This window comes from Ovis aries, chromosome 6 (assembly GCF_016772045.2).
Source record: "Ovis aries strain OAR_USU_Benz2616 breed Rambouillet chromosome 6, ARS-UI_Ramb_v3.0, whole genome shotgun sequence".
NCBI classification, from domain to species: domain Eukaryota; kingdom Metazoa; phylum Chordata; class Mammalia; order Artiodactyla; family Bovidae; genus Ovis; species Ovis aries.
In genome coordinates, this window is record NC_056059.1 from 102,440,480 (window position 1) to 102,467,435 (window position 26,956).

General features: G+C 42.4%; 2 protein-coding genes across 2 annotated transcripts in view; both read right to left on the reverse strand.

The window, feature by feature from the left end:
• SLC10A6 (solute carrier family 10 member 6) overlaps window positions 1-26,956 on the reverse strand; it is a 39,790-nt gene that overhangs the window by 9,574 nt on the left and 3,260 nt on the right. The window contains exons 2-5 of the mRNA XM_042251612.2: window positions 18,614-19,423; window positions 6,607-6,725; window positions 4,892-4,980; window positions 1,666-1,841 (exon numbers count right to left, since the gene is read on the reverse strand). Of these exons, the coding sequence (XP_042107546.1) occupies window positions 1,666-1,841; window positions 4,892-4,980; window positions 6,607-6,725; window positions 18,614-18,990 (761 nt within the window). The 5' untranslated portion in view covers window positions 18,991-19,423. The remainder of the gene's footprint in view (window positions 1-1,665; window positions 1,842-4,891; window positions 4,981-6,606; window positions 6,726-18,613; window positions 19,424-26,956) is intronic.
• The window catches only part of C6H4orf36 (chromosome 6 C4orf36 homolog), a 48,506-nt gene continuing 34,728 nt past the window's right edge, over window positions 13,179-26,956 (reverse strand). The window contains exon 4 of the mRNA XM_027971410.3: window positions 13,179-19,423. The gene's annotated coding sequence lies outside the window, so the exon portion shown is untranslated. The remainder of the gene's footprint in view (window positions 19,424-26,956) is intronic.

Below are 26,956 nucleotides of genomic sequence, written 5' to 3' on the forward strand. Positions count from 1 at the left end.
CATGCAAATGATACCACTCTAATGGCAAAAAGTAAAGAGGAACTAAGATTTCTTGATGAGGGTGAAAGAGGAGAGTGAAAAAGCTGGCTTAAAACTCAACATTCAAAAAACTAAGAGCATGGCATCTGGTCCCATAACTTCATGGGAAATAGATGGGAAAACAGTGGAAACAGTGTCAGACTTTATTTTTCTGGGCTCCAAAATCACTGCAGATGGTGACTGCAGCCATGAAATTAAAAGACGCTTACTACTTGGAAGGAAAGTTATGACCAACCCAGATAGCATATTGAAAAGCAGAGATATCACTTTGTCAGTAAAGGTCTGTCTAGTCAAGGCTATGGTTTTTCCAGTAGTCATGTATGGATGTGAGAGTTGGACTATAAAGAAAGCTGAGCGCCAAAGAACTGATGCTTTTGAACTGTGGTGTTGGAGAAGACTCTTGAGAGTCCCTTGGACTGCAAGGAGATGCAACCAGTCCATCCTAAAGGAAATCAGTCCTGAATATTCATTAGAAGGACTGATGTTAAAGCTGAAACTCCAATACTTTGGCCACCTGATGCAAAGAGCTGACTCATTTGAAAAGACCCTGATGCTGGGAAAGATTGAGGGCAGGAGGAGAAGGGGATGACAGAGGATGAGATAGTTGGATGTCATCACTGACTCAATGGACATGGGTTTGGGTGGACTCCAAGACTTGGTGATGGACAGGGAGGCCTGGTGTGCTGCCGTTCATGGGGTCGCAAAGAATCGGACATGACTGAGTGAACTGAACTGAACTGATGTTGAAGTTCCAATACTCTGGCCACCCGATGCGAAGAACTGATTCATTTGAAAAGAACCTGATATTGAGAAAGATTGAAGGCAGGAGGAGGAGATGACAGAGGATAAGATGGTTAGATGGCATCACTGATTCATGGTACATGAGTTTGAGCAAACTCTGGGAGATAGTGGAGGACAGGGAAGCCTGACATGGTGCAGTCTATGGGGTTGCAAACAGTCAGACACAACTTAGTGACTGAACAAGAACAACAGTATTTATGTATTATATACCCCATATTGTAATGATAATATTTAAGATAAATTCCTATTGTATTTCTCGAATTTGTCCTATCTCCTCTTGCCTTTATAAATAGCACTTTTTAAAAATTTAGCACAAACAACAGATATATCCTTAATCTTTGAATCCTTGCTCATCCTCTAGAATGATCTCTATATTTAGTGAAACCATCTCACCCATCCTCTTAAACTATCAGACTAAGAAGAGAAGTATGTCCAGATTGCAACAAGTGGTTTGAAACCAAGGCCAAATTGATGGTAAGTTGTAATTTTTGAAATTAGGATTGGCATATTGACACCATTAATGAACGATCCCTGGGTTGGGAAGATCCCCTGGAGAAGGGAAAGGCTACCCACTCCAGTATTCTGGCCTGGCGAATTCTATGGACTATAAAGTCGGACACAACTGAACGACTTTCACTTTCACTTTTTCATTTATGTGAAGAATTACTATGATCTTTCCACTGTCTTTATGGTGAGTTATCCTGTTCCATCCACTTTATAAGGCAAAACTCTTTGTGCTTCCAGACAGACAGGCAACAAAGTCTGCCAACAGCAGTGTGTTTAATTTGTCCTCTTTATAAAAGTTTATGGATAATTTAACTGTACCTCTGCCAAGATTGGTGGGTAAGAAGTGCCAGGAGAAAGCCTGTGACATGGCCAATCAAAGGAAAGATGAAACTGATCGTCAGAAGAATGATGTCTGTACTCCAAAATTCTTTTATCAGCGCCACACCAGCCACTGTGACGACCAAAAAGAGGAGTCCACCAGCAATGGCCCCAATCTAAGACAAATCAATAAAAGAGGTATGCGTGAACATCACGGTCTTCTTGCAAAGTCCATCACTGCTCTAAAAGCCTTGAAATCTAGAAGAGAGGAACAAAGAGAGGACTTAGAGAACCACCGAATCCTATGTCATTTTACAGAGGTCCAACGTGGTCAAGTAACTTAGCTGAGGAGCTAGAATTCAATGAAGCTCAACACAAACTGACGTCTTCTTATTTTATGATCGGTACCTTTTTCCTTTCAAGTGGAGGATTTTGCCAGAAGAACTGGGTAGTGAGATTTTTCATGGATAGGACAAATTTGTGAAATAAGGGGAAAATCTGTTACTAAGCATCCAACACCTCTACACACGGGGCTTCCCTGGCGGCACTAGCAGTAAAGAATCTGCCTGCAGGGCAGGAGACATGAGAGACGTTCGATCCCTGGGTCAGGAAGATCCCCTGGAGGAGGAAATGGCAACCCACTCCAGTATCCTTGCCTGAAGCATTCCATGGACAGACTGAGCTCCTCTGCACACAACCTCTTGGACCCCACCGTGGAATCTGTTGTCTGAGATCTGCCCTGCCTGACCATCCACCACTGTTTTCCCACCACCCCCTCAACTGCCAGAGACTTCTTACAGCATTGACTCCGGTGCTTCTCTCCGCCAAATGAAATTGACCGATGCTTCATTAGACCACCTGAGCTAATATTAATGTAATATGAGAGGTACTGACAGATATCTCTATCCTCTACCAAATGAATACTCTCATACTTTTGTTGTCCAACAGAAATAAAAATTAAACAAAATTTTTTTCCAAGAAAGGAAGCGAGACCCAGAAGATTGGCGGAAAATCAGGATCTTGGCAAGTTCCAACTCACATCATGTACACAGCAAACTCTGCACCCAGTGACAGCATCAACCTTGATTTTAAATGATTCACGGTGTGGAGAACCAAAACAAAATAAAAACAACCCAGTGTACCTTAGGTATGTCCTGGGGTCAAAATCAGGAAACACTGGGCCTCCGCCTAACTGAAGATGCTGCAACACACAAAGGCCTCTGAACTTTCTACCAAGAGAGGGATCTCAGAGTTTAAAATTTACCAAAAGCAACTTGCCCAGCAAATGAATCAGATCTATGTTGATGTCTGACAGAAACCAACACAAATCTATAAAGCAATTATCCTTCAATTAAAAAAAAATAAATTTAAAATTAAAAGAAAATGAATCAGATCTAAAATGAAAAGAGGACTAGGAACAGAGAATGAAGACATCCCAAAATAATGATTAAAGTGTCCTAATTTTAATGAAGATACTCTAAAATATAGTTATGCACATTATTAAATATTTTCTGCCACAACTCCTATGGACTAGCCAAAGGGTTTTGAATTTGCTCTTTACAAACATATAGAAAATATTTCTCCAATGACACCGATGAACTAGTAGAGGATTTGGAAATGCCAAAATCATTATTTTTTTTGTTAGGTACTCTTTTAAGGAAGTAATTCAAAATAGAGTACTTGAAAAGTAAGAGGTTCCTGGGACTCCTCTGGTGGTCCATTGGTTAAGAATCTGCCTTCCAATGCAGGGGACACAGGTTTGACCCCCTGGTCAGGGAACTAAGATCCTACATTCCACAGGGCAACTGCTGAGCCTGTGTGCCACAACTAGAGAGCAATCCACGTGTCACAACTAAGAACCGACACGGCCAAAAATAAAAAGGAAGAGGTTCCCGTGATCATACTCTTTCCTGTGGTTTTGGAAACAAAATTATAACCACCCACTGCCACCCTGGAAATCTTCTCCTACTGAAATAACAGTAAAGTCACCATGTCCAATCCACATGCATACCATTTCATCCTCCCCCAGTTCCCTGTGCCCGATTGAGTTGTCTGCCTCTCAACCTCTCTTCTCTCATTCTCCACCCCCTGGAGGAAGGGTGGGAGGGGTTCAGTCTCACGCCAAAGTGGAGAAGAGCATCCATGCAGGCGAACGGAGTGGCATGTTCTGCCAGGTACAGCAAAACCAAGCTTAAGCTGAACCAATGCATAATCCTCAAACTAAAAGGAGCTGAGATTTCATTTGCCGAAAGTCCAATTAGCTCCAAATTCTTTCTTTAGTTCCAAATGTTTCTTTCTTTATAAATACAAAAAATAACTAAAACATTTTTTAAATCTTCATGGAAGCAGCATATATTAAAAGGGTAAAAGCATCTATCTTCTAAAACAATACATACTTGGAATCCTAGGGGAGGGACACCATTGTTGAGAATGCCTTCTTTCAAGCCAGATAATTTTTAAAAGCCATTTAACAAGGACATTTGCTTGTTTCTCCAATAAACTAAAGACAACCCTAAGGAACTATATTTAATGTCTTTGAATAACCCATAATGAAAAAGAATATAAAAATGAATATATATATATATATGTAAAACTGAGTCATTCTGCTGTACACCAGAAATTAACACAACATCATAAATCAACTATATTTCAATCAAAAAAAAACAAAAAAAAGACAACCCTGGAAAGTCAAGAGGAGGTAAGAGATCCCATTTCCCATCATTCCTCAACACATTCTGGATCATTTCATTTTGACAGTGATTTGTGTGGTCAGAAGTCATTGCTTGTGTGTACAAACTCCATCTTTAGAGGCTCCCCCAGGAATGCTTCTGAAAGACAGCACTGCTCCCTGCTCTTCCAGGAAACCAGCCACATCCTAAACATTGGGCCCCATTTCATGCAGCCTTGAGCAGCCTTCGCTGGAGAGCACCATGTGAAGTCTTATGAGTGAATGGGCACTCTCCGTCCACACGCAGGCCTAAGCTTTTCTGCCCCTGAAGCATGAGTTCCATGCTTTGAGGATGTCATAAGCCTCCATGTAGGGGCCCACCGAAGTGATAAGGCAAGCCTTAGACTGGAGGAAATAGGGCGACTGGATACAAAAATGCAGGGCATGTAAAGACAATTGCTGGGTGTGGGCTGTATTCTACTGCTCTGTTTGTTCTGGTCATCGCCTACATCTGTTTGTCAAGTCTCGGGGTCCGAAATGTCCCATGGGATTCCTTACCTTAAGAATAATTTTGGATTGTTTTGGCCACCTATAATTCACATAGATACCCAAGGCCACAGGAATGATCAGGCACACAAGAGTGATTCCTGAAGAGAAGAAACATCTGTCAGACAGTAGGTATCCTTTTTCTCTACCCTTACCTCCCAGGCCTCAACAATTTATGTCTGTTTCATTTATATAAAAACTTTAATTAAAGCAACATTTTGTTTCTGCATCCACCTCCAAAAATTTTTTTAATCTTTGAAAGACAGTCTTTGAAGGGTATATGATAGCACTAAATGCCATCATATATTTCTTTTGGATCCTTCAACAAGCATATGGGATTTGAGTGACAACTGATAGCACTAAATGCCATCATATATTTCTCTAGGATCCTTCAACAAGCATATGGGATTTGAGTGACAACTGAAAACGTAAAGATTAGAAAACAGATGGACCCTTTTGTGTCTTCAAAATTCTTTGGTTGCTATGTATGGGGTCACCACTCTACAACTACAGCTATTATTTCTCCTATTTGAAGCCAATGAGTGATTTGCTTTGCAAAGAATCCCTATTGCAAAACAAACACACCACCTGTTTTAGAAACCAAAGCGAGTTCTCATACTTTTACTTGTAACCAGGTAACCCATAGGCAGGTAGAGAAACACATCAATACATCATTTCGTGAACACAAGCAAATGAAGACATTGAAGGCAGGCTCAATACAGCAGACGTCTACTTGCCAGACAGGAGCCATACACTGACATTTTCGAGGGCCACATTCCAAATCTGCTCACTTGAAATACTAGCCAAAGCCACAAAAGTCGCTTATAATATCTGGGGCTTAAACTGTATGCAAGTACCTATTATTATATATTATCAAAACAGAAATCTATTAAATCTTAGTAATATTAAGAAGTTACACATAAAACTATGATTTCTAAATTAAGATTTCACTCAAATTTTACAATTCAATGGGCTTCAGCTGTCAGGATGTGGCTCTGTTTTGAACTATGGGCCATGGGTTGTAAGCCCTTGAAACTCCAGATTGACACTTTGGAGTTCAAGAACCACATTTTCTAACAATTCTTCAAAAATTCTGATCAAACCAGGATAGACATATCATCTTACCAAGTTTTTCCTCCAAGCTGAGTAAGTTCACAGAGCTCTCTTAAAAAAGGACAGAGTTTAAGGAGATGATGAAGGAGATATGGGTATGGTTGTGATGTGTGGATATGCTTTAACAGTTAATAAGAATCGTTTGTGTTGATCAGTAAAGAAGTCGAGGCTCACAGGCAATGTGACAGATGAAACTGGGGGAACTAAGGTCTCATAAGAGTCACTGAGATGCAGTCAACCTGTGGGTCACAAGGAGTCAAACTACTTTCTAGTGAATTATATAAGGAGAGTTTGTTTGTTTTTAATAAGTGAGTTTTCTGCCTTTATTTTCAAAACTAAACACTTGTAGGCATTAAGAACTTGGACTTTGCAGTCAGATTCCAGAGTCAGAAATCAAGTTCTGCACTTAGCAGGTGCACAACCTTGGTGAAGTGAGTTCACCTGTTTCTGAAAATACAAGAAGTGGAACTGGTAATAGAATCTATTCTGTTGGGTTATGTGGAGAATTAAATTAGATATATGTAGAATCCCCTGTATAAAGCAGACACACACTAAACACAGCTGTTATTATTACCATCACTATTACTACTTCATGTCACAAGCCCAATACAGACCTATGTTCTGATATGGAATCGTGAGATTCTGCTCGAGGTTCCAGGACAAGGTGTAGAGATAAAGGCAGAGTGGCATCATTCCCAGGGCAGCCACTGTGGAACAGGTTGTCATACTGATGCTGAAAGTAAAATTAAAGTCATGCTTACAAGGGAGGTTTTGAAATAAAGGATTTAATCCTTAACCAAAACAACTTCTGAGGCACAACTTCTTACACATGATATAAGGTAATTTACTTGAAACTCCCTCCTGTCTTATTCAACAAACGATGGCTGGATTTGTGGTCTAGAAAAAGATTTCCGGCAGTTCTTGTCATCTATCAATTAATTCATATTTTATGAACATTTTCTTGTCCTAAATGTTCTGATAGTCACTGTAAGGATTCATTTTTTTTCCTTATACAGTTCTTTATTTATACATAACCCATAGACAATAAGATTTCATTTTAGAGTATCTTTAGTGAGGAATTCCCTGGTGGTCCACCGGCTGAGACTGAGCTCCCAATGCATGGGCCCCACGTTTGATCCCTGGACAAGGAACTAGTTCCCACGTGTCACAACTATAGATCCCACGTGCTGCAACTAAGACCCAACACAGCCAATTAAAAAAAAAGTTTCTTTAGTAAATGTGACTATGCTATTCTATTTCCAGAATATTTTCATCACCTCCAAAAGAAGCTCCACCCCATTAGCAGTCCCTCCCCATTCCTTTCTTCCTCCTTCCCTGACAACCAGGAATCTACTTTCTAATCTATGGTTTAATATGTCAAAATTTTCCCACTTTTTTATCAATTCAGAGAGGGAGCCAAGAAGTCTTATCTGGGTCCTGAAGTTATAATGTTTCAAAACACAGGGACAGAGCCAAAAGATGCCAGGCTATATTCAAGATTGCTTATTCCTTCTGACCAATGGTCTTCTCACCGGCTTACTCTTTCTGTCTATAGGATTTTGTCCCTATTTGGGTGATAAAATAAAAAAGAAAATGAATCAGTAAAATTAGAGGTGTGTGGCAGAAAGTGAAGAGGAACTAAAAAGCCTCTTGATGAAAGTGAAAGAAGAGAAAGAAAAAGTTGGCTTAAAGCTCAACATTCAGAAAACTAAGATTATAGCATCTGGTCCCATCACTTCATGGCAAATAGATGGGGAAACAGTGGAAACAGTATCAGACTTTATTTTGGGGGGCTCCAAAATCACTGCAGATGGTGATTGCAGCCATGAAATTAAAAGACGCTTACTCCTTGGAAGGAAAGTTATGACCAACCTAGATAGCATATTCAAAAGCAGAGACATTACTTTGCCTACAAAGGTCTGTCTAGTCAAGGCTATGGTTTTTCCAGTAGTCATGTATGGATGTGAGAGTTGGACTGTGAAGAAAGCTGAGTGATGAAGAATTGATGCTTTTGGACTGTGGTGTTGGAGAAGACTCTTGAGAGTGCCTTGGACTGCAAGGAGATCCAACCAGTCCATTCTAAAGGAGATCAGTCCTGGGTGTTCTTTGGAAGGACTGATGCTAAAGCTGAAACTCCAATACTTTGGCCACCTCATGCAAACAGTTGAGTCATTGGAAAAGACTCTGAAGCTGGGAGGGATTGTGGGCAGGAGGAGAAGGGGACAACAGAGGATGAGATGGCTGGATGGCATGGCTGACTCTATGGACATGAGTTTGAGTGAACTCCAGGAATTTGTGATGGACAGGGAGGACTGGTGTGCTGCAATTCTTGGGGTCGCAAAGAGTCAGACATGACTGAGCAACTGAACTAAACTGAACTAAACTGTGCTAAGACACGTCTGACTCTTTGCGACCCTGTGGACTGTAGCCTGCCAGGCTCCTCTGACCATGGCATTCTCCAGGCAAGAATACTGAAGTGGGTTGCCATGCCCTCCTCCAGGCAATCTTCCCAACTCAGGGATAGAACCCACGTCTCTTACATCTCCTGCACTGGCAGGCAGGTTCCTTACCACTAGCATCACCTGGGAAGCTCAAAGTTAGGGGAAATAAGATAAATGGAAGGGCCTCCCAGGTGGCACCTATGGTAAAAGAAATTGCCTGCCATTGCAGGAGTCATAAGAGACATGGGTTTGATTCCTGGGTCGGGAAGATCCCCTGCAGAAGGGCATGGCAGCCCACTCCAGTATTCTTGTATGGAGAATCCCATGGACAGAGGAACCTGATGGGCTACATTCCATAGGGTTGCAAAGAGTTGGACACAACTGAAGCAACTTGGCATGGATGCAAGGTAAATGGAAATGAGATATCCTTCAGGTCAATAAAATGCTTTATCTTTAAAATTGCTAGGAAAATTATACAATCTGTTTATGAATGTACAAACTGTCTATAGACACGAATACTGCTGCTCTACTGATTAACTGAGGCACAGGCAACATCATACAACACAAACCAGGGATAAAGCTAGAGTTTGTTCACTTTAACGCTAGCCCTTGAAAGTCAGAGAATGTTTTAATATTCACTATTTAGGTTCTCAGAGCAACCTGTCTTGCACGTAGTACATGCCTAACCTGTGTCTGTGGTGCAGATGGCTGAGAGACTGAGGCTTACTACCTCCCACCCCACCAAGGAGAGGGGGAAGAGACCCTTCGCATGGCTAAGGTCAGCTGCAGAGAAAGCAAGGGTCCTCAGAACTTGATCAGGCCAGCAGGTCAACCATCATTTCTCCCCATACTATGAATCACCAATGTTTCCATTTAATTAAGTACCCTGCCTATAAAATAATCTGCCTGTGATGACTTTGACATTTTCTATCAAAAGAACAGTTGTAAGAGCTGGATGGTAAAGAAGGCATAGTGCTGAAAAATTGATGCTTTTGAACCGTGGTGCTGGAGAAGACTCTTGAGAGTTCCTTGGACAGCAAGGAGATCAAACCAGTCCATCTTAAAGGAAATCAACCCTGAATACTCATCGGAAGGATGCTGAAGCTCCAATACTTTGGTCACCTTCTGCAAACTCCATTGGAAAAGACCCTGATGCTGAGAAAGACTGAAGGCAGAAGGAGAAGAGGGAATCAGAGGATGAGATGGCTGGATGGCATCACCAACGCAATGGACATGAACTTGAGCAAACTCCAGAAGATGGTGAGGGACAGGCAGGCCTGGTGTGCTGCAGTCCATGGGGTTGCAAAGAGTTGGACATGACTGGGTGACTGAACAACAACAATCAGAAGAATGCTTATACTCCCAGAAAAGCAGCAATCATTATACTTCAGTGATATTAAAAGTACTCCTTCTGGGAACTTCCCTGATGGTCCAGTGGTTATGACTCCATGCTTCTAATGCAGGGGGCCCGGGTTCAAGCTCTGGTCAGGGAATTAAGATCCCACATGCCATGTGGCATGGCAAAATAAATACTCCTTCTATACTCTCAATCATTGCCAGTAAAAATGCAAAATGGCACAAAACCTGGAAGGAGTTTGGCAACATCTAGCAAAACTTTGGCCACTTACAAAGATCTGACTCATTGGAAAAGACCATGATGCTGGGAAAGATTGAGGGCAAGAGGAGAAGGGGACAGAGGATGAGATGGTTGGTTGGCATCAATGACTCAATGGACATGAGTTTGAGCAAACTCCAGGAAATAGTGAAGGACAGAGAAGCCTGGCGTACTGTAGTTCATGGGATTGCAAAGAGTCAGAACAACTTAGTGACTGAATAACAACAGCAAGCAAAATTACACATGTGTTTACCCTTTGATTCAACAATCCCCCATCTGGGAATCTAACCCAAAGATGCACTGTCAAATATTTGGCTGACTGATGACCCTTTCAGAAAACTAGACTTAATTCACAAGTATTTGTATATATCATCCTTCTCCTCTCTGTTTTCATTTAAACATTCCTATTTCATGGTTGCTTGTTCATTGAATAGAGGTTTATTCTTTTTTCTTTTTAGAGCAATCACACAATACAACTTACTCTGTAGCATGGTTGCTTCTGCATTCTTTTCTACTTAATATCACAGTCATTTTCAGGACAGCAGATATAAGAAACTTTTTTTTTTTTTTCAAAAGAACTGCAACATAAATATGCCAAAATTTCCTCAATTACTCCATTAATGATGAAAAATTGCTTTGAGTTTTCTTCTGTTATAAACAATGTTATAATAAGCATTCTTACACATATTTCACTTGAATAATTCTTTTCCTTCTGTAGAATAGATTCTCCAAAGTTGAATCACTATGTCAAAAGCCTGTTTTTCATTTTAATAGATACTACCAGATTACTTTCAAAAAATTTTATTATACTTCACAGTCTTCCCTACACTGGAGGTGATCAGTCCCTTCTACTTCCCATGAGAACACTGAATAATGCATCTCACTCTTCTTTTTTATACATCTGATTCTCTATGAGGTTGTGCTTTCCAACGTTTACTAGCCTCTTGGAAACCCCCTCACAACAGCCCTGCTTGTCCGATTTTTCTTTTCTCAATTTGCAGGAGCTATTTTAAAAGTAGGGTTGTTGTTCAGTCGCTAACCTATGTTCAGCTCTTGGTGACCCCATGGACTGCTGTACATCAGGCTTTCTGGTCCTGCACTATTTCCCTGAGTTTGCCCAGATTCATGCCCATTGAGTCAATGATGCTGTCTAACTGTCTCATCCTCTGCTGCCCTCTTCTCCTTTTGCCTTCAATCTTTCCCAGCATAATTGTCTTTTCCAATGAGTCGTCTCTTCGCATCAGGTGGCCAAAGTACTGGAGCTTCAGCTTCAGCATCAGTCTTTCCAATGAATATTCAGGGTTGATTTCATATCATCAAATGGAATACAAACATTTTTCCAAGCTTATATTTTAACTATGCTTATGACTTTTGCCACAATAATGAACACGGAGGTAGTCAAATCTGTCCATTTCCCCCCGCTCCCCGGCTTCTGAGTTCCCTGTTTTATTAGAGATCCCCCCTTCTCCTGAGGTTTTTCAAAATTGCCCCCACTTTTTACTTTTTCATAGGTTTATATTCTACATTTATATTTTCAGCTCATCTAAAATTTATATTTTATATTGTATAAGGTATGAAACTGATCTACTGTCTTCTTTTATTTATTTGGCTGTGCTGGGTCTTAGTTGCAGCCCTTGGGATCTTTGCTCTAGGGCCTGTTCGCCACAAGAAGCCACCACAGTCAGAAGCCTATGCTCTCCAATTAGAGTAGCCTCCACTTGCCGCAACTAGAGAAAAACCTTTGCAGCAATGAAGACCCAGCACAACCTAAATAAATTAATAAAATTAAAAAAAAAAAACAATGAATGTTTGAGTTGGGCAAAGTCTTCTTCCTAACTGAAGAGCAAATTAAGGAAGAAAAGCAGTTTGCCACAGCTTTCAAATCTCTGTATCCACGAAGAGTGTGTCTGGGACACTTGCTAACTCCTAGTCTATGATAGTGCTACATTTCTGGCTCTTCCCACCACCACATGCTGAAAGGAAGTCCATACTACATCACTTTGATCTTGAACTTCTGGAGAACTAGCATAGCGTTTTCCACCTGTATAGCTTTGGATCAAATCCCAGAAAGGTACGGTTTCCCAGGTGGTGCATGGGTTAAAGAATCTGTCTGTAAGGCAGGAAGCACAGGTTCTATCCCTGGGTTGGGAAGATCCCCTGGAGAAGGGAATGGCAACCCACTCCAGTACTTTTGCCTGGCGAATCCCATGGACCGAGGAGCCTGGTGGGCTACAGTCCGTGGGGTCGCAAAGAGTCAGACATGACTGAAGACAGTGAGCATGATGCATGCACCAGAAAGGTAGGATTGATGGCTGTGGGGAGCAAGCTGTGAGATTCTATCAGACTCAGTCTAGACCCTTGATTACACAGGTGACGATTTCCACCCTTTACACAACTCATGCCCATCACATGCACAGCAACGGTCAAGGATGGATGGCAATCCATGACCCTGGTGCTCTGCCAACAATTATAAATACCAGCAAAGCTTGGAGAAGCACACAGTGAATGTGCATGAGTGCGATGCATAGTCATACCTTTTGTTTTACTGCCATGAAATTCCAGTGCAGCATAAACAGAGGATGTGGCCAACTGGGTCTCTCAGCTATTCACCGAGGAAAATTGTTGGCAAAATCTGACTGCAGTATAACAAGATTCCGCTTGCACTAAGCAGAATGGCATCACCGTCCACAAACTATTACACAGAATAATGAGGCAGATTCAACAAGTCCAGACAAACGGGGAAATCCTGAACCTCCTTTAAAACATGGAAATTACATATCTGTACATTATACTAAAGTGTAGTGTCTATGGGTATACTACTTTGCAATGAGTTTAAATTATTCAATGGTTTTTAGCTTGAAACCAATAAACTCTGGGACGCTGACACTCAAAACTGTGAGAGAATACCTTTGCTTTCCCAATGAAAAAAAAAAAAACACTTATAAAATTATCTAGCTAGCCAGATGGACATGGAATATACTATAAGATCAGATCAATAGACTGGGCCCTAGAGATAGGTTCCAGGCCAGGTTTTTCATCCCCAAATATAAACATTACTACTGTCTGCTGCTTCTCAAGAACAGTAATCAGCATTTATTGAGTACTACATGCTAAGACTTCATTACATACATTTTTCTCTTTTCATCTATAAAACAACTCTATGTGTGGGTATTATTTTCATTAGGAAAAAAATACTAAAGTATGTAGAGTTACAGACAGAACCTTATACTAAGTCACATGGATTCAGTCTCAGTTCTGTCTCTCTTCTCTTCAGTTCTCCACCAGGCCCTGTTAAGCAGACCTGAAGAATCTGAAGTCCTATTTTCAGGGTCTCTGCTGAAGGATGAAGAGCTTCTTTAAAGTCAAAATTGGCCGCTGACTCTCTAGGCTCTACCACTATGAGTGCCCAGAATTCTTTCTTTGCTGCTGAGGACAAAAACACGTCCTCAGGGAAGAACAGACTTCGTACATCAAAAGTTATCAAACTAGAGTTCCCAGGTGGCCTAGTGGCTAGGATCCCAGGCTATTGAGGCCAGGAGCCAGATTCAGTCCCTGGTTGGGGAACAGATCCTGCAATATCCTGAATGTACTTAATGCCACTGCGTGTACACTTAAAAATGTTAAAACGGTAACTGCTATGCTATCTATATTTACCACAATGGAAAAAAGGACCTCATATGACACGAACTTACCTATGAAACAGAAGCCAAGTCACAGACATGGAGAACAGACCTGTGGCTGCCAAGGGGGAGGCAGCAGGGAAGGGCCAGATTGGGAGTTTGGGATTAGCCGATGCAAACTATTATATATAGAATGGGTCACCAAGGTCCTACTGTATAGAACAGGGAACTATATTCAATATCCTGCAATAAACTACAATGAAAAGAAAAGAAAAAGGGACCTCAGAGAGTCCCATTACTTTCACAAATGAGGAAACAGTCCAGAAATGCAAATTGCTCAAAGACACACAGCTCCTTGAGCAGCACCTAAAACACAGACCTCTGACACAGTGCTCTTTTGCCTAACCTATAAAATAATAATAATAATAACTTTATATATATACATATATATGTGTGTGTGTGTGTGTGTGTGTGTGTGTTGTCTCATTCAATCCATGCAACAACCAGTGAGGTAGCTTATGTTTTCCCCTATTTTAGAAGTGAGTTTCCCTGATGAAATTAAAGCATACAAAATTTACATGACCTGTCAAGATGACCGAGTTAGTAAGTGACTAGGACTTCAAGCTCCCAACGTGGGAGGCCCAGATTCAATCCCGGGTTGGAGAACTGAAAGGAAAGTTATGACCAACCTAGATAGCATATTCAAAAGCAGAGATATTACTTTTCCAACAAAGGTCCATCTAGTCAAGGCTATGGTTTTTCCAGTAGTCTTGTATGGTTGTGAGAGTTGGACTATAAAGAAAGCTGAGCACCGAAGAATTGATGCTTTTGAACTGTGGTATTAGAGAAGACTCTTGAGAGTCCCTTGGACTGCAAGGAGATCCAACCAGTCCATCCTAAAGGAGATCAGTCCTGAGTGTTCATTGGAAGGACTGATGTTGAAGCTGAAACTCCAATACTTTGGCTACCTGATGCGAAGAGCTGACTCATTTGAAAAGACCCTGATGCTGGAAGGGATAGGGGCAGGAGGAGAAGGGGATGACAGAGGATGAGATGATTGGATGGCATCTCCGATTCAATGGACATGGGTTTGGGAAGACTCCAGGAGTTGGTAATGGACATGGAGGCCTGGCACGCTGTGATTCATGGGGTCAAAAAGAGTTGGACATGACTGCGCTACTGAACTGAACTGAACTGGAGAACGGGATCCCACATGTTGCAACTAAAGATCCCACATACTGCAAAAGGACCAGGCACAGCTAAATAAATAAATTGAAAAACAACTTTTTTATGCGTGGGATATGTTTAAAGAACAGTTAGTAGTCCATTCTTACAACAGACCAGCTGTGCTTAAGGGGTTAATGGGAAATAAACCTACAGAAGTCCATTAGACTTGAATTAGGTTCTATTCAATTTAGCAGGTGTTGAAAAGCCTTTATATGTATATATTCCTTTTCTCCTCACAATACCACAAAGGAACTACTATGATTTCTAGTTATAAAAAAGAGGTCCCAAGTCAGGATATGAAGTCAAGCAGTCCAATCTCAGAGCCTATCTTAACCGCTTACTACAAAACCACGATGGAGAGATGGAAGGCACAGAGTACATTGTGAAAGTGCTGCAACTGGCCAAGAAAGGAACTCTGGGGCCTGAATAGAGGTGATGACAGTGGAGAGATAGGAAGCCACGCGCTGCGTGACACCAAGAGGCTGGGCTACAGTACGAGCCACAGGGCTGAGCGGAGGAGTAGAAGCGTGGACGGAGTCACAGGGGGCTGCTAACAGGATGAGCCCAAGTGACTGGGAAGAGGACTGAGGTCAGCATCAGATGCTCAGAATACAGAAACTCAGCTGTGTCTGACTCTTTGCAACCTCATGGACTACAGCCCACCAGGCTCCTCTGTCCACGGAATTCTCCAGACAAGAAGACTGGAGTGTGTAGCCATGCTCTTCTCCAAAGGATCTTCCCAACCGAGGGATCAAACCCGGGTCTCCTTCATTGCAGGTGGGTTCTTTACCATCTGAGCTACAAGATGCTGGACTAAATGCTCTTGGATTTCATCCAGTATGAAAAACAGAATTCCTATCAATGATGGTTTACTGAGTTTTGCTTAAAAATTATTTTTGTTGGTAATCAAGTAAGAAAAGCAATGAACTTGGATACTGTTTCAGTCAACAATACTGAGTTTCCAATTTATAATTTTTACAGAAAATTAAGATTTATTACTCTTGTATCTATAAGCTTTTGAAAATCTAGTATTTAGTCCCCATTTTAAAAGTTCATTTCTTGGAATTAAAAATTTTTTTACTTGACTTTTGTTTTGTTTCTTTGTTTGTGAGGCTTGAAATCAAAATTTTATAGGAAAAAGGGGGAAATAGCTAATATTCACTGTGTACCTACTATGTGCCTGGCACCCTGTATATGTATTTCCTACTTAAAATACAATCTCATGGGGAATAGGTAATTTTAACCTCATTTTACAAATGAGGCTTACAGGTTAAATAATATGACCAAAGTTAAAAGCTAATTAAGCAAAGTAAAATGAGCTTTACCTTTTACAGACTTCCTATTATTGGTGCTTTTATTATAATGTTGGCGAATAAGAGATGAAGATAAATGTTCTCTTTCCCAGAGGTATTTAAGAAGACTATTTAAAGATGTATGCTCCTACCTAACTGTCCATCAACAGAGGCGTGCGTAAAGATGTGGTACATACATACTATGGAATACTGCTCAGCCACAGAAAGGAACAAAATTGTGCCATTTGCAGAGAGATGGATGGCCCTAGAGACAATCACACAGAGTGAAGTAAGTCGGAAAGAGAAAAAACAAATACTGTATTAACACATATATGTGGAATTAAGCAAAATATATAGAGGTGAACTTGTTTGCAAAGCAGACACAGAGACACAGATGTAGCGAACAAAGGTACAGATACCAAGCAGGAAAGAAGGGGTTTAGGACGGACTGGGAGATTGGGATTGATATACACTACTATGTATAAATAGATAACTAATGAGAACAAACTGTAGAGCATAGGGAACGCTACTCGATGCTCTAAATGACCTAAAGTGCTCTAAGTGACCTAAATGGGAAGGAAATTCAAAAAAGTGGTGATTTAGGTAAACATATAGCTGCCTCACTTTGCTATATAGCAGGAACTAACACAACATTGTAAAAGAACTATACTTCAATAAAAAATTTTTTCCAAAGATTTATGCTCATACTCAGAAGATCTAGTTGTGCTAATAAATAGCATTGAAGAAAGTGCCCAAATTGCAGACTGATGAGAAACAGCTGTGACTTTAAATCTGAATTTTGCCATATTCAATTTGTAGCATTTGGCAATCTACTTAACCAATCTGAGACACAATTTTCTCAGCTATAAAATTCAGAATTATAAAAGGTCATTTACAAGGTTATTTTGAGGGCCAAAGAAGAAGAGAAAGAGCATATATGAAAGCATCAATCCCATGCCTGTTCAGGGTACTTAATAAATATGTGTCCTTTCTCTTTCCCAAAACTTGCAGTCCCTGCAATTTATCACTGTTATATAGACTCTGTGTAAAGAATATTTATCATTTCCCAATTATTATGTTAATGGTTAGCTTTATTGAATTTCAATTAGCAGTGCACATTGAGGGGGGAGGGTTTAAATGAGCGAGGCAAGTGATTCATTTTAAATCTTTGATAAGTGGGTAACTAAAAACATAACCATATGAAAATTAATTATTGCTCTGCTTGGCATGAACCCATTAAGATTTATAGCTGAAATAAGTTCCAAATGCTAAACATTGAGCACATGCAGGAAACTAGAAACCCATACCTACAGCTGACTCACAAACGGCAACTCCCAGCAAAGTCAGCACCTCTGATTCATTCATTCATTGTATAATAAATTTCAACTAAATGGCATAGATATCGAACAAAGATTTTAATTTATAAGTAGGTCTTTCCCAGGGCAAAAGGTGAAACAGCTTGTTCATAAATAAGTAAGCAAAGATTCTAGAAAGACCACTGCTTTGTAGCCCCTTCATTTTTATAATTGTGACTCCATCCTTTCCTCAAATGCCCTTTTCTCCCCCTCATCGAAACAAGTACTCCGAAATAGATGTGATTAACTCATTTTCATTAAAATGTAAATGAAGTATACTCCCCGGGGGTATTCAACTACACTGTAACTGGAAACAAGGTCATTGACCTAAATGGAAGGAATGAGATTCTAGTAGTGAATGCTAAGCCACAAAAAAGTTTTAGTCATAAGAATCTTTGTGTTACTCCACAAGGCAACTCAACAGGCCTCTTAAAACAGGATACCCCTGAAGCGCCCTTATCCAATCCCCCAAAATACTGATCTCACAAAGTAGGTGCTCATGAGGGTCCCGAGGCCCTCATTGTGCTGCTGCGGACACCACCATCACCACCACTACAATAGCAACCGCTTCCTGGGAGTCTCATCCTATTGTGAAATTAGGACTGTTGTTAAAGCCACCAGCGCGGGTGAGAATGAGTTCACGCCTAGGAAGGGCCACTGGGTGAGGAGGAGACGTGACTTCACTACTGTGTATGAGCCCAACCCCTTTACTCAGAAAAGAATAACAGTTGCCAGTAAAACAGAGGACAGTCACAGCAAAGTTAATCTTAAATTCAAAAAGGAACGTCCTGGGGACTCCCTGGTGGTTTAGGGGCTTAGACCCCCCACTTCCACTGCAGGAGGTGTGGGTTCGATCTGAGGTCTGGGAACTAAGATCCCACGTGCTGTGTGGCGTGGCCAAAAATCAAGGGGGGGAAAAATGAAAGTCCTTCTGGGACTGAACAAGTCTCTGTAAAATGTTTCTCACTGGAAACTCTATCTAGATTGGCAGGGTTTTTAACACAACCATGTAAGCCTCCCACACCCACCCCAGGCAGGGGAAGACAGCTGAGCTTCCCTCATGTAACTTACCTGAGATCCATATCTCCATCCACCCAGAAGGTGAAAATGTTTGAGACGGTTCCCCCTGGGCAACACCCCATGATGAGGACAGCTATAGCTTGGAGCGGCTTCAGAGAGAAGCTGATGATCAGGAGGTAGGCGATGAGAGGCATGAGCCCAAACTGGCAGAGCAGTCCCACAGCGATGCCCCAGGGTCTCCTGATGTGTCCCCAGAGCTTCCGGACCTCCACAGAGCATCCCAAGGAGAACATCAGTAGGCCGATCATCAGGGCCGACACCACTGTGAATACGAGTTCCAGGTTCCCGTAGGCCTTCACCCCCTCTGGCAGCTCCTCCACCGAACTGTTGGCCGGGCAGGCCGAGCTGCTGGAACAATTTGCTCTCATCTCCTTATCTCCTTAAGGCAGCATCACAAATGAACGTCCTGCTGTAATGGCTGGGCAGGTCTATCCTGCTGTATTTTGTAATAATGCCACCAAGTCACACGTGGAAGATCATTCCAGGGGCCAAGGGCCAGCCAGGTGATTCATCCTGAATTGGTCAACTTATTCACAAGTGGTATTATACCAGTAATTATCATGGCCAGGAAACATAATAAATTGTGGTAAGGAAGGCTTTCCACATCTACTGATATTTACCGGTGAACATTCAAGTGAAATGAGACAAGCAAACTTACTGTCAAGTGGAGCAACTGGTGCACCATCAGCAATCATGTTGGGTTCCAGGAAAGGAGGCTGGTTGACAAGACATAATTTCTCCAGATTCAGTGGGGATTTCCAAGAGCCAAGATGCAACGTTTTGCAGAGAGAAAGGCTAACTCTGGGGGAAAAGAAGAAAACAAAGGCAGCTAAGCCAAAGCCACACCTCATAGCATGAGCAAAATACTTCAGCCTAGAGAATTCTATGAGGAGCATAGAGGAGCCTGGCAGGCTACAGTCCATGGAGTCACAAAGAGGCGGACACAACTGAGTGACTAACACTTTCAATTTCTGTTGAAGAAATTAAAACAAAAGAAGGCCAGTTAAAGAAATGTCAGGAGGGAAAATAAGGATCATTTCAAGAGAGCTTTGGAACTAGTCTCACTTTTTGTTCTTTCTGTTTCTACTAGAATGCATGTCTAAAACCAGTGGTTAAATGCCTGTGAAAGTAATACGGTGTTAAGCACCTGCTGCATCACGTGAAACATGTGGAAACTCATTTCTGATCTGAACCCAAAATAATTCAAGAGAAATGTCACTTTCCTTCGGAGAATAGAGTCAGCTTTGATATGCCCCACCCCTCGGTCTTGAGGTGAGGTCTGGGAATTCAGCAATGAAATGTGATATAGAGCTTGTCTGGGGAAGGCTCGAGACAGAGTCTGAGGTCAGCCTGTGACCGCAAATGGCCTGGGGCCTCTCTGTGTGTCTTAACCACACAATCACATGTTTTGTTGGCAAAACCAGGCGAGAAAAGAATGGTCCCATGCAACTTAGGCTCCAAAACAGCAGACACCACACCCTTTCTCACTGAAAGCAGGAAGTATATTTGTGGCACAGAGGCTGAGGACAGGGAACACTTTATAAATGGTCCCACGTGTCTTCAGAGTGACACCAGCTCCGCATTGTTTATTTCTAGATTAGCAAATTACTTTCCATGACAAAATGTTCTGGGCATGCTTGCTGCATACAAAAACAAGCTGAATGCAAATGTGAAATGAAATCTCACTATCTGCAGGAAGTATAAACTGACGCAGGCAACCTACACCCCAAAAGCAGCTCTGAAGGGAGAACCTTGCTGGAGGCCATTCACAGGTCTTGTTTTATGCCCAAGAACAAGCTAACATCTACAGCAAGCTTGGTGAGCTTGTCAGGAGACAATCCAGAACCATCTGCATTGTGTTTATGCAGAGTCAAGCAAAGAAATGGACTTCCCTGTGTCTCAGCTGGTAAAGAATCTGCCTGCAGTGAGGGAGACCTGGGTTCGATCCCTGGGTTGGGAAGATCCCCTGGGAAAGGGAAAGGCTGCCCACTCCATTATTCTGGCCTGGAGAATTCCATGGACTGTATAGTCCATGCGGGTACCAAAGAGTTGGACACGACTGAGTGACTTTCACTCACAAGCAGAGAAATGGATATTTAGGAGTGGGTTAGGACTCTGGAAAGCTGGTATTCTCAGCTGAAAGATGTTAAGGTGTGGTCAAGCTGAAGAGGAATGGAGGAAGGAAAGAATTAACATTTTTTTGAGCACCGACTAAGTGACAGGGGGTTTCCCAGGTGGCTCAGTGGAAAAGAATCCACCTACCAAGCAGGAAATGCAGGTTTGATCCCTGGGTCAGGAAGATCCCCTGGAAGAAGAAATGGTAACTCACTCCAGTATTCTTGCCTGGGAAACCCCAAGGACAGAGGAGCCTGGTGGGCTACAGTCCGTGTGGTTACAAAAGAGTCGGACACGACGGAGCAACTCAACAACAAAGTGACAGAGACACACTAGGTTATTTGCACATATGTGGCTGTGTCTGGTGAAGCAGAACATTTTTTTAACTTTATTTAGTAAGAAAGTGAAAGTGAAGTTGCTCAGTCATGTCCGACTCTTTGAGACCCCATGGACTGTAGCCTACCAGGCTCCTCCATCCGTGGGATTTTCCAGGCAAGAGTACTCGAGTGGGTTGCCATTTCCTTCTCCAGGAGATCTTCCCAACCCAGGGATCGAACCCAGGTCTCCGGCATTGCAGGCAGACGCTTTACCATCTGAGTAAGAAAGTATCAGATTATTTCTGTTTGGATAATGTCAAAAAGTCCCTTGGTAGACCTTTCTTACTGAGAGAATCACTTCAACAACTCTTCTTAGTTATACAAATTTAAGTTCAGTAAGCCATACCCAATAGTGATTGGTTTTGCTACTCAGCTCTAATAGCTGGAAAATGAAATGAAATGTTAGTTGCTCAGTCGTGTCTGACTCCCTGCCACTCCCTGGGCTGTAGCCTGCCAGGCTCCTCTGCCCATGGAATTCTCCAGGCAAGAATACTGGAGTGGGTTGCCATTCCCTTCTTGACCCAGGGATTGAACTAACCCGAGTCTCCTGAATTGCAGGCAGAAGCTTTACTGTCTTAGCCACAAGGGAAGCCCTGAGGAGAGGGCTAAATTTGCAAAGTAAACTTAAGTAGTCTCCAAAGGCGAAGGTGACCTTGGCCACTTGCCTTTTAAAATATAGTGTTATCTGAATTTCTCGAATTAGGATGATTCCAACTGAGGTCCATTGACAGGAATAGATATTAAAGTCTAATTACACACCTAGAAAGGGATGTCTGGACTGGTGACTGAGTACATGGATGCAGCTGGAAAAGAAGTAGCCTTGAGAGGTCAAGCTTGGGCACCACCATGATGTGTGCAAGGCAGCAGTGAGAGAGGACCCACTGGCCTTGGTAGAACCAACTTATTCAAAACATCCTGAGGCAGGAAGTAGATGGGCCCCCTGACCACAGAATAGATAGTCCAAGATGAAAATAGCAGGACAATCAGGGAGGAGGCTGAGCCCTGCCCAGAGAGAAGATAAGAGATCACATATTTCTCCTTCTCAAAGTCAGGAGACCTCCCTGTCTACACATGCGCAGAAAGACTCCTTGGAGGTCAAAAGGGGAGTGATGCTAAGTGATGCTAACTACATATAGGCCTCTTTGGTGGAATCCATCTTGGCCAAGAGATACGTGAGGATCCTGAGATATACCAAATATGAACTCTGAGCCAGGCAAATCAAAGTGACTGGCAAAAGAAAAAGTCAGAAGAAATGCCCCATAAAAGTGATTCAAACTACCACAAGGGCTCAACTCTCTCTCTGAGTCGACCCAAGTCTATTTACAGGTACTGTACTCTTTTTCCTCCTAAATAAACACTTTTCTGGTTTCACAACTTCTGTCTTTGTGGGAATTCTTTTCTGCAAAGCCAAGGAGAAAAGGAAAGATATACCCATTTGAATGCAGAGTTCCAAAGAACAGCAAGGAGAGATAAGAAAGCCTTCCTAAGTGATCAATGCAAAGAAATAGAGAAAAACAATAGAATGGGAAAGACTAGAGATCTCTTCAAAAAAATTAGAGATACCAAGGGAACATTTCATGCAAAGATGGGCTCAATAACGGACAGAAATGGTATGGACCTAACATAAGCAGAAGATATTAAGAAGAAGTAGCAAGAATACACAGATGAACTGTACAAAAAAGATCTTCATGACCCAGATAACCATGATGGTGTGATCACTCACCTAGAGCCAGACATCCTGGAACGTGAAGTCAAGTGGGCCTTAGGAAGCATCCCTATGAACAAAGCTAGTGGAGGTGATAGAATTCCAGTTGAGCTATTTCAAATCCTAAAAGATGATGCTGTGAAAGTGATGCACTCAATATGTCAGCAAATTTGGAAAACTCAGCAGTGGCCACAGGACTGGAAAAGGTCAGTTTTCATTCTAATCCTAAAGAAAGGCAATGCCAAAGAATGCTCACACTACTGCACAATTGCACTCATTTCACATGCTAGTAAAGTAATGCTCAAAATTCTCCAAGCCAGACTTCAATAGTATGTGAACCGTGAACTTCCACATGTTCCAACTGGATTTAGAAAAGGCAGAGGAACCAGAGATCAAATTGCCAACATCTGCTGGATCATCAAAAAAGCAAGTGGGTCCCAGAAAAACATCTACTTTTGCTTTATTGACTATGCCAAAGCCTTTGACTGTGTGGATCACAACAAACTGGAAAATTCTTAAAGAGATGGGAATACCAGACCACCTGACCTGCCTCCTGAGAACTCTGTATGCAGGTTAAGAAGCAACAGTTAAAACTGGACATGGAACACCACAGTGGTTCCAAATCGGGAAAGGAGTACGTCAAGGCTGTATATTTTCACCCTATTTAACTTATATGCAGAGTACATCATGAGAAATGCTGGGCTGGAAGAAGCACAAGCTGGAATCAAGACTGCCGGAAGGAATATCAATAACCTCAGATATGCAGATGACACCACCCTCATGGCAGAAAGTGAAGAAGAACTAAAGAGCCTATTGATGAAAGTGAAAGAGGAGAGTGAAAAAGTTGGTTTAAAACTCAACATTCAGAAAACTAAGATCATGGCATGTGGTCCCATCACTTCATGGCAAATAGATGGGGAAACAATGAAAACAGGGACAGACTTTATTTTCTTTGGCCCCAAAATAACTGCAGATGGTGACTGCAGCCATGAAATCAAAAGACACTTGCTCCTTGGAAGAAACGTTATGACCAACCTAGACAGCATATTAAAAAGCAGAGATATTACTTCGCCAACAAAGGTCCATCTACTCAAAGCTATGGTTTTTCCAGTAGTCATGTGTGGATGTGAAAGCTATAAACAAAGCTGAGTGCTAAAGAATTGATGCTTTTGAAATGTGGTGTTGGAGAAGACTCTTGAGAGTCCCTTGGACCGCAAGGAGACCCAACCAGTTCATCCTAAAGGAAATCAATCCTGAATATTCATTGGAAGGACTGATGCTGAAGCTGAAACCCCAATAGTTTGGCCACCTGATGTGAAGAACTGACTTATTGGGAAAGACCTTGATGCTGGGCAATACTGAAAGCAGGAGGAGAAAGGAACAGAGGATGAAATGGTTCGATGGCATCACTGACTTGATGGACATGAGTCTGAGTAAGCTCCGGGAGTTGGTGAGGGACAGGGAAGCCTGGCGTGCTGCAGTCCATGGGTTTGCAAAGAGTCAGACATGACTGAGCAACTGAACTGAACTGAAAGCCAAGGAGCCAGGGCCTTGTCACTAACCACTGATCTAGTGGCTAGGACCTGGTGCTTTCACTGCCGTGACCCAGCCTCAGTCTCTAGCGGGGAAACCCAGCCCAGCTTCAAGCTACTGCAGGACAAGACCACCTAAGATCATATTTGGTACCAAAATCTGGGAATTCAGAAAGTCAAGGTAAACCACAGGTGTTGCCCAGCTGCGGCTTGAGGCCCCCAACTTCTGCTCTTGCTTTCTGATTCTCACTCTCCACTTTGCTTTCAAGACCCAAGGGCATAATCTCTGCCCATTCACAGCATTATGGGTACCCCCCAACATGGGGGTGGCAGGCTAATTCCCCAGGCCATGCTGATTCTAATAATACTTGGGTGATAGCTGATGCTGTCCTCTGAGACATGGTGGAAACGTGATTTCTGATAGTGCAGGAGCCCGAGGAGTCTCTCTCTCACTGTCCCGTATGGAACCCTCCACTACAGTTTTCTTTTCCACGTTATTCCCACAACAAGGTCTCTTTCTCACTCCTATTGCTGTGCCCTTCTAGGGAAGGATTTCCTAGATATCATTCCTTAACTGTATCCCTGGTGCTCTCTATGTCAGACAAAATTGTCAGATGATTCTCGATCGTATCTCAGCTGCCAGGAAGACAGAGAAAATGATTTGGGGTTCTTCTGTTGTCTAGTCTCTCACCTCACTCAACGCCCAGAAATCCACTTTGAGAATTTCTCTGCCTTTCAGCCCTCAAGCCTTGAACCCCGTGCCATCTTCCATTGCGCCCAACTCCAATTTCCTCGAGGGTTCTTCTTTGCATCTATTGGGTCTCTTCACGCCAGGCCTTGGCAGTCTACATACCCTATTATGGACAGCCTATCAGACTGGCTGCTACCCAGAATCCCAAATCATAAACATCACAGATGCTCAGTCATGAGGAATACACCCCAGCACAGGAAAACTTATCACAGGACATGAACTCTATAGATAATGGATCCTTCCCAAGGAAAGTCCAGGCAACCAGTCTGAACTGGTTCAAAAGCCCTTCTCTGGCCGTGCTGAGGGAGGAGCTTTGCATATTCACAAGGAAGGCCAGACGTGTCTGGTCAGCAATCAGTGGGACAGTAAAGGATGCCTGAACCCCCATCAAATTCAAAGGGAATTTGAGGGACACCCGGAACTCCTTCAGGTTAAAGCCTCCTGTTAAATGTTTCTGGGATACTGGATTCCATTTTCAGAGTGCTCTCTCATTCTTTGCTGTAGGTTTCTCAACATGCGAGAATCCCCCTCCAAGCCAGAAGAGACACCTCTGCAGTATATCCTTAAGAATTGGAAATATTTTAATGGATGGGCCAAAAAAGGAAAAACTTAAATTCTACTCTAACAGGGCTTGGCCTTGTGTAAGTTGGGAAATGTAGAAAAATGGCCTGAAAGTTGATCTCTCAATTACAACACCATTCTGCAATTGGATTTTTGCCACAGGATGGGAAAATGAGGTGAGGTCAGGTTCTCTATAAAGGCTTCCATGATCCTTTACCCAAACCCTGCCCTATACAACTCTTGTAATTTAAAGCCTGGGAACCAGCAGAAGACACTCTTGACATTTCAGATGATCCTCTTCTCAGCTCTCTTATCTTTCAGGGGGAAAACCGAGCTCCTCCTACTTCTGACAGTATCTCTGCATCTCCGGAGCCACCTACTTCTCCTGGTCCCTCTGACTGACCCAAACTCCACCTTCCCAATGTCCCTCCATACATTGTTATCCCAAGAAAGAGAGACGAGGCCCTCTCGGGTAACTCACAGTGGAGCTTCCTATCACCAGGATAAGGGGAAGTATGCCCCTCTTAGGGAAGTGGCGATGGCAAAGGGCCAATCAGATTACATGTGCCTTTCTCTTTAACTGGCTTAGTCCAATGCACACAGAAACTGAAGACCCTAGTAAGTTTGTTGAAGGGTTTCATGTCTTAAGGCTGGTCTATGATTTAACCTGGAAGGATGTTCAGGTAGTCCTATCTATCTGCTTGTACCCATGAGGGAAAATGAAGAATCTGGAAGCAGCCCAGGGGTAGGCTGACCAGCTTGCCAAAGACCAACCCGAGCATTATGCTATGGGTGGAGAAGCAGTCTTAAATCAGGAACCCTCTTAGAATTTTTTTTTTTCAGAAATTGCTTATTTCCCATCAACTGAATTTTCATTGTAAGAGTTTGTATTTGAACAGCTTAAGATCACTCAGTGGTTCTTCCTACCCATGCAGTGGCCTCAGCAGTGGGAGATGCAAACCAGTCTTCAGTGGCAGGCTGAGGAAGTCAAGATTGGTGCCACCTAAGGGGCTTCCTGCTGCAAGGAATTTGAGGGACACCCTGGTCATCTATTCACAAGACATCAAGGGTTCTGGACACAGTGAATGTTTCCCTTTTAAGTTACAACGGGAATCCAGAACAATGCCGTATAGATCCCTGTCTTGGTCACCCTGAAAAGCCTCTCTTGGAATTATAATTCCCAGGAGGGAATAGAAATCAGGAAGTACATGATCCAGTGTGCATTAGAAAGGATGAGAAAGTATATCAAAAAGTCAGTTAACTACGAAAAGATTAAAGAAATGACCTAAGAAA